Here is an 8,720-nt window from a genome sequence, read left to right on the forward strand (position 1 = left end):
CTAAAACACCATCGATTTTTCAGTACACATTTCAACCTACACACTATGTAACTCGTCAGAGTTCCCCTTATCCTACTCTATAATCTCTCACCATCACTTACTTCTTCATCCTCATTAACAATGGCTCTCCCCTTGACATACTTTTCAGTCTTGATTTGCTTCCCAATGTAACCGTAAAACTTGATTGCATTATTCACAGTTCGATATGCGGCAAATGTGCAAAATGCCCAGACCCACACAGCTGGGAAATACCCCGGTCCAGGACCTTCGCCATTGCGCCAAGCAGGAGTCCATTTCATATAAATGCTCCATGCCGTCAAACACAATCCTGGAATGTAAATCATGGCATAGTTTGCTAACAAGTACCCCAATCCCATAGACTTTATACTTTGACGAAGATCCAAATCTCGTCTTTCAGTCTTGACAAGGCACAAGATTGCCGGTAATGTCGTCCACCACGAGGCCACGAAATGGACAAGGACGGGCATGAGTTCCATCTTGGTGAATGATGTCTTGAACCACACTTGTAACGGAAGATCAATGCAAAACATATGTACTGAACTGATCCAATAGACCCAAAGTGCCAGAATAAGCGGCAACACAAGCATCTTGACCAAATATGCGCGATCTACTGGGTTAGCATTGGCAATGCCAAAAATGTTTTCCAAAATTCCTCCTCCTCTCGGTCTTGCTGCCTGCTGCGCTTCAACTTCATTCCCGCCGCCTTGTTGCTTCTTGTCTTTGAACCACTTGTCAGCAAATTTGAGGATATTGAACTCCAACAACAACCCGTAAATAAGACTTACCAGATCGGCCAACTTCCAGTTAATATCTCCTGGTGAGAACAAAGGCAACGTAGAGCTGAAAATGCTCAGTTGAGCAACTGCCAAGGGCCGGCCCAACATCAATGCAACCAAAGCAACCGACAAGATAAGAAGCACAGCAAATACCCAAAGCATTAAAATCAATCCAAAACAGCGCAATTTGAAATTTGGCGGGCGATAAACAATGCAATATGCATCATCGGTGCTCAATTCCTCTTCTTCACTGGATGGTGTTTCGTAACCCGAGTTCTGTAAATCATTCTCATTAATATCCCTCAACAACTTATCATCCTTGGTAACAGGTACAAACAATTTCTTAATGAATTTTCTCGAGATCGTGTCGTTATCAGGAGCACGCACATAATATCCATCGGGAACAAAGCAAGCATCAACCTTGGGACTAGTTGAGAAAATCTCTTGTGCTTGTCTATAAGTCACCGGATTGGTGTAGTCGGGGACTGCAGTGCCCACAAACCGCAGTTTCCAATCACGATAAACAACGTGGCCACGCTCATGTGGATACGGCTTACCCAAGACAAAATGAGATAATCTCAATCTGTGCGCACTGATTTCAAACGCTTTTCTCCAATAAATGCGCACATACTTTGTGATCAATGGCAACATTTGTCTTATAAATGCAGAGCTCAATCCTAATGGAACCATGAAGATCAAGCCACTTGGTGTTAGTGGGAACTCCATAGGTAACATGACATTGTACTTCCCATGGCTTGGAGCAACCAAGCATCTCAATCCCCAAGTAACACCACCAATGCCAAATAAGATAAACCCAGTGTAGACTTTAGCACTAAGGTAGATTCTCGACAATTGCAACCCCAAAGGCTTGACCAAAGCATCATGTATCAATCTAGCATTGGGATCATCAGGACTGCGGATAAAGTACAAGACGCCGGGGCGTAATATAGTGTTTCTCACCATACCAACAAACAAGGCGAAAAACAACATGTACAAAGTACCAGAAGCCCAATAGAGCAGCGTGCGAATGTAGGGCACTTGAGTCCAGGTGTCAACTGATGTAAGAAATAAGATAAATGTGGTTCCTGACTCCGTTGCCTGAGTAAATTTCTCAAGAAACAAAGGAGCAGCACAAAAGTCCAATAACCAACCACAATAAACCGGGAAAAAGAAAATTTCAATGGCAAAAATGACAAACACCTTGGCGGTCGAGCTCAATTCAAACAAAATCTTATAAACCCTCCTCGATGATCCAAGGATGGGCTTTGGCCCTGATGTCAAACTCTTCATGACATTGTGTATCGTGAGGCCAATAATTGTGTATCCAACACCAAGAACCAAAACACGATCAACGAGACTATATTGTGCACTGTGGGGGTAAACCAAATCTTTAAATGTGTTGACAAACGGCTTTACAATATATTCTTGAATAGTAAGGATGGAAAAGTCAGCAAATTCGTAACCCGTTTTAATGTTGATGCTCCAATTTGGCTCAGGAATGGCTGTGGTGACATACTTGAAAGCAGCGCCGGATATAAACACAAACAAATCACCCAAAATATAGGGCACCGCATACACCAAAAACAAATATGCGGTAATGATGGAATCACATACAACCATGAGGAAAAGAGGTGTTTTGATATTCAAAACGATTCCGAAAACCTCCATAATTTCTCCAATTGCTCCTCCATTGTTGTTGTTGTTGTTGTTGTTGTTGTTGATTTCCTCTTCTTGTGCCATTTGCTCAAAATCATCCTCAATTGCCCGATGCACAGCGTCCTCTTCCTCATCAAAAGCAACGCCATCATCAACTACAACCCTATGCGCGTCTGGCGGTGGTGGCGCCTCATCAACAACACCATCAAAAACGATATCGTCATCATCTTCATGAATCACCTCCACATGGTCATCATTGTGGATGTTTGCTTGGCCATCATTGAAAAGTTCTCCTCTGTTTATAGCCCTCCTCAAGTCTTCCTCATATTGAGCATTCATTTGTTCGCCGCGATTTTGCAAGGTGTCAATTGCACGGTTTAAATTTGCTTCCTGCACAGCGTCTTCTCGTTCATTTAAATTCTCTTGTCTCCTCATCACATCCAAAGCATTTTGCAACATGTCAACCAATTGCGCTTTAGGTTCTTTTCCAATTTTGCGATGCAATATCTTTAGGTAACCTTCATCTCGAACCACCCATTCTCGTTCAACAAACAATGCAATATGAATAACGATTCCAACCAAAATGTACCTGACTCCGCTGAAATACGTATGGCCGAGGAACATTTTCACTTTCAGCAACGCAAGGTGTGAAGAATCCAACTCCAGCATGTTAAGATTTCCAAAGTGTAATGCATCAATGAAATTAGGATTATTTACAGGCAATCTTCCATCTATGGCCCATGTATATACACGTCCACAAAATTTCCAAAAAATCGGAACTTGAACAAGGATGCATACCACGTACAAGACTATACTGATGGCTTTGATGGCTGTGCTAGATGCAACTTGTACAAACTTGTTCCACACTAATGGAAAGGGTATAATTTTTGGCATATTTGGATCATAAATGACTCTGAACCTGTATGGGGTATCACAGATGTCACATTTTTCACTGGACTGGTTTGAGTGCTTTAACCACTCCATCAAACAGTCTTGGTGGACATATTTGATGGAACCTCGACACTTACAAGGATGATATAGGGGTTCCAGTGGGGTCCCCTCCGTTCGACAGATCCGGCACGTATGTTCTATATCTACCATTCTTGAAGCACGCGTTGTGTGAATTTGTTGTAAGATGATCTGTGCAAATCACTACTTGTATATTGAGCTGTAGCTGTAGCTGTAGTTGTAGTTGTAGCTGTAGTTGTAGTTGTAGCTGTAGTTGATATCTTTTTACTAAGCACAAGATAAACTGAATATTTTTTGTCTGCTGAAAACCTCATTCTGATCGCGTGCACTACCACCTGCGGGTACTCTTTTGAATACTGAACTGTTCAACTCTAGATTAGCAACGACTCGGTTAGTACTGAAAATACCTTGCCCGGTACCTTGTCAACAGACATGCTCTAACAGGTGGGCTGTAGAGCACTAGATGCTGTTTTAGTTGCGAATGTGCTTTGGTGATTTCATGTTAACATGGCAATTTAAATACGTTGATTGGGAATTGAACATTGCAAAGTTGGTTCTGTGTATCCTACATCCTCTCTGTATCTCGTAACTAAGGCAAGTCATGGTCCCGATGCTGCTGTATTTAGTATTTCATCACGAAAAGTGATTCTACTATGCCACAAGTCCTCTTTTGTAAAGACTGCTAATTTCCATTACGTAAGCTTAGGAAATATTTAAGAAGAGCGTTTAGTTATATGGCTAATGAAATACTACAAAAGAACCGTCAAGGGCCACAACAAAAATACAAGTTGCTCATGTTGTTGGATGTACATTAGATGGATCTCATGTTACTCCAACCAATACACCAACGGCATCCATACTGCCCACACTGAGGGTCCGATTCAATTTCATCGCAAAGGAATCCAATCCAGCGCCAAGAATGATGTCAAGTTACACCATTGAGGAAAGTATAGGAGAGAGTCAGCAAAATTGAATGATATGAGTGGGGTGCAAAAATTTCGATTGGTATACCTTTATTTGCAAATGATCTCACAATAATGGCTTGATTAACCAGCCTACATTATGAAGCTTTGGAGGAGATATTCCACCAACTCAACCAATACCACACTTTAGCCCTTGCTCCATTGCATTCCAAGTTCTACTACGTTGCCAAGCCCAAGTTGTACCGGAACATTTATGTTTATATTCTATGGGAGTTGAACGACGCGTTGGAGCCGAATGAACGAAACTCGACTTTCCACTTCCCCAAGAATCTCAACAATTGCAAGAGCACAAAGTACTCAATAATATCCACAGACACATTTGAGAGATATTTGATGAGGATGGATCTGTCGCAAGAGATCAATCGCTTGGAATTGTATGGTCACAATGTGACCATGATTGATTGTATATTCCGACATTTTACCAAAATCAAGTATTTTGAACTAGTTGCGATTTCTGATCAAAAAGGACAGCACTCATTTGGTCGACCACGTTACATCCAGCTCATTCAAGAATATCTTGATAGTCTTGGTGGCAGTACTCATTACATCTCCCCCTTGTGCATTTGGTCTTATAAACAACCATCATTAGTCGATATCAAGCTGATTAGCATTGGAGACACGTACTTTGATTGCGAGCGTAGTGACCTCCATTTGTCAAAGAGTTTGACGGAACTTCAAATTCTCATCTTTTTTGGTCGATACCATATAAGTTGTCTGTTTACCATGAAGTTGCATGTGTTGCGTATTTTGAACGTCCTGAGATCTTTGACTTTAAACGTCCCGTTATGTGACTATTTTGACACCAGTTGTCTTTGTGAGTTGTCAGTTATGGGAGATTTTCGATTGAAGGTTGTATTCAGTTGCACGGAGATGGCGCAAGAATTTCCAAAGTTGGAGCAATTATGCTTACAATTTGAAGGGTCAAAATACACACATACTGCAGTTTACACACTCAAAGAGTATAGGCATTCCGGACTCAAATCTCCTGTCATAACTACCAAGACCAGTCTCAAGAGTGAAGCAAGGGCCATTTGTACGTTGAGCACAAATTTTCCCAGAAGCAGCATCAAAAATTTGGTGGTGTGAACATTTTCCGGATGTTGTAAATCATTCCACTAGATTGTTTTTGCACAACACCAGAGTGCTTAGCCCCAGACTTCCGTCTGGGGTTGTTGGCTGCCACTTTTTTTTGGGTTGACCTGTGATGAATTGAAGAATTATGAGTATGTGTCGCATTCTTTGGGAAGGGAAATCAGGGTCAAGCTTGAACCTTGGTATACTCGAACGGAACTTTACACAATATACAACAATCAAGATAGTCGCTTACGACGCAGACAAGAATGCTGAATTCACCAAACATCTTCTTTGTAATAAAATAAGACTTTATATACTTTGTTTTCTTGTGTTTATTAGAGAGGAGTATATACACTATCATTTTGTACGTTGAAATTAGTTGTCCCCTTTACTCAGTCCATCTTCAAGTTTTCTCTTTTTATACTTTCTCTTCTTCGGTTTGCCATCTGCATCCAATTCAACCTTCTTCTTCCTACCTCGTTTCCCGGACACATCTTCATCGACGCGGCCTCTTCTTTGCCTCATTTCAGCACCAGTCTCGCCTTCGCCTCTGCCTTCGACATCATCTTCTCCATCACCATAAGCACCGCCATTACCCTCTGCACCACCCTCGCCAAATTCTTCGTCATCATCCTCCTTTTCGTCATCCTCCTCTTCGTCATCATCATCATCATCATCAACATCATCGCCATCGCCAAATTTGCCATGCACTACGCCCTTTTTATTCAGCACTTCTCCCGCTTCTCCTGCTTCTCCTGCTCCTCCCGCTTCTCCCGCTCCTCCTTGCTCCTCGTCAAACAACTTTTTAGCTCGCTCGATCTTATGACTCTGCTCCAAGATATACAACAATCGACCCAATTTCAACGGATCATTGCGCAACGCAAACGCCAAGTCATTCAACTTGATCCGGTTTCGACCCTGTGAAGAAGCGTAATGGACCATGGTGTATGATAACCGTGATACAAAGTCGACTAAGATGTCTTCGAGCGCAGACACGGTTGAATCTAGTGAATAAGGGCGATCGCCCATTGCGTATAGTAGGTTTTCAATGTCCTTTGTGAATAGTTGACGTTTACGTTTGCGTTTGGGGTAGACTATGGGTGGGAGTTGTTGTTGTTGTTGTTGTTGTTGTTGCTGCTCTGACTCTGCATTGCCATAATTGGATTGACTGGCTGTGGCTGGCGTCGTAGGCTTGTTTGTGTCCATGGTAAGGCTAGCTTGTGTCATGCTTCTTGATGAAAAGAGGTTTGCTATCAAGTGACTGTTCTACTGTAGTTTTTTTTCTTCTCTGTTTTATCTTCTGTCAAATATTAACTACAACTACACACAAGATTCCACATTCTATATTATTCAAGAGTTTGCTCCTCCTCCTCCTCTACATTAAACCACGTCTCTTTTCTTAAACTCAAGAATTAAATCATCCTTTGGGAAAATGGTAGCAAACACTTTGATTTGCTCACTCAATTCAGTCTTGTGATGAACCAAATCGGCCCCCATAAGAAACTTCCCAAGCATACCAGTAAACAACATCAAGACATACTTTTGTCCAAGACACACGTGTGGGCCAACACCAAATGGTAACCAATTACGTTTATCCATATCTCCAGTAGGATTTTCCCAACGCTCAGGAATGAAACTTTCGGCATCCTCAAATACCTCTGGGTCGTGTAATGCCGGGTACAACGTGGGGATAACCATGGATCCCTTTGGTGCCGTGTAAGATTCAGTTATTGGGAAACTCTGCTTAACGACATATGGCACCATCAACACTGGTGGCCTGTACCTGAGTGTTTCTCTAACGACATTGTTGGTGTACTTCATTTGTTGAATCAAGGACAAGTCCAATTTGACATTCAAATCTCCATTTCTTACTCTCAATTGTTCTTCTCTAATCTTAGCAACAATATCTGGCCTATCAGCAACAATTTGAAACAACCAACAAGCTAAAGAACTCGAAGCATCTTGACTAGCAAATAAAAACGTGAAAATGGTTTCACTAATTTCTTTATTGGAAAATTCTCTAATCAACAACTTTGATTCGGGATCATCCAAATGTTTATCCTTAGCTTCCTTCATGAGGTAGATCCACTCATCCATAACACAAGTTGGTTTACCGCCTTGGCCAATGTGGGTCTTGGCCATGGCAGCACAATGTTCAAATATCTTCATAGTATCATCGGCAATCTTTTTACCGTACCAAGTCTTTGTGTATGGGATAATGATGGGGAAGTTAACCAATTCCAAAGCGGCAGTGATTCTGAAGTAGTTGTCAGCGATCAAGGCAATTTGGTCATCAGTGATGTAATCACCACAGAAAGTTCTCAATGACAATGCACAAAGCAATTCTCTAAATTCTGGGAAAAACTCTCTAGGACCATTGTAGTTCAAAAACCGTTCGAGGTAAATATCCATGTACTTTTCTTGAACTGGTATATACACTTCCAAGGCCTTTTGTGAGAAAAGACCATTTAATGATCTACGGTAATCGGTGTGTTCTTTCCCATCAAGGAAAACCCAATTTGTAGGTCTCAAAATCTTGATTGCAACATCAACAACACAAGGCTTGACATATTTCGGCGAGGATAAAATTTTTCTGGCTAAATCTCTTGTTGAAGCAATAACGACAAACTTGTGGAAAATGGAAACACAACTTAAAGCACCACTATCCCACTTGGCCTTGTACTCTTCGAATTTAGGGTCCAAAGATTCCAAAAAGGGGCCAATGATGGGCCAAATTTTCAATTTAGGACCAGCGATGGAGCCCTTGTTTAGTTGGTATTTGATTTGGTCGTATGATAAAACCAAAACCACAAACGCAATAATAATTTGAGCCCATGATGCTGACAAATACAATTGATATAGGAAATTGACTTGTTTGTTTGATGTTAGAAAATTGATAGATTGTTGACTCGACCCAGTCAACTCCACAGTTTGATTGAAGCTATCCATAGTGGAAAAATGGATGGGAAGCAGTGTATAAAAAAAAACAAAAAAAAGTACTGGTTGAAGCGAATGGAATGTGTATAAACCCTTTTTTTTTACGGGATAATGATCTGGTGAAAGAGAAGAGAAGAGAAGAGAAAAAGGGAAGTTTTAGAGGTGGACGGGGAGGATATAATTTTTTTTGTAACTAATTTGTGTATCAAGAGAAGATGAAAAAGAATTACGCGCTTGATTGAGAAAGAAATTTTCTTTTTTTTTTTTTTTTTTTTTTTTTTTTTTTTTTTTTTTTTTTTTTTTT

At 41.0% G+C, this 8,720-nt stretch overlaps 3 protein-coding genes across 3 annotated transcripts; all 3 read right to left on the minus strand. All coding sequences in view use genetic code 12, as the record gives it.

The window, feature by feature from the left end:
- Positions 1–77: 77 nt before the first annotated feature.
- Positions 78–3,437, minus strand: KGF57_000826 (E3 ubiquitin-protein ligase; the record flags this gene model as incomplete). Its single annotated transcript, XM_051755335.1, has 1 exon — positions 78–3,437. One exon carries the CDS (start codon positions 3,435–3,437, stop codon positions 78–80), a length of 3,360 nt encoding a protein of 1,119 aa, XP_051610600.1.
- Positions 3,438–5,854: 2,417 nt separating this feature from the next.
- On the minus strand, positions 5,855–6,706 carry TAF19 (Taf19p; the record flags this gene model as incomplete). Its single annotated transcript, XM_051755336.1, has 1 exon — positions 5,855–6,706. The coding sequence occupies one exon, from the start codon at positions 6,704–6,706 to the stop codon at positions 5,855–5,857; it is 852 nt and encodes a 283-aa protein (XP_051610601.1).
- Positions 6,707–6,859: 153 nt separating this feature from the next.
- Positions 6,860–8,428, minus strand: ERG5 (C-22 sterol desaturase; the record flags this gene model as incomplete). The annotated part of the gene is made up of 1 exon (XM_051755337.1): positions 6,860–8,428. The coding sequence occupies one exon, from the start codon at positions 8,426–8,428 to the stop codon at positions 6,860–6,862; it is 1,569 nt and encodes a 522-aa protein (XP_051610602.1).
- Between the last annotated feature and the right edge of the window lie 292 nt (positions 8,429–8,720).

This window comes from Candida theae (assembly GCF_024610275.1).
Source record: "Candida theae strain CBS 12239 chromosome Unknown scaffold12, whole genome shotgun sequence".
Lineage (NCBI taxonomy): Eukaryota > Fungi > Ascomycota > Pichiomycetes > Serinales > Debaryomycetaceae > Lodderomyces > Lodderomyces theae.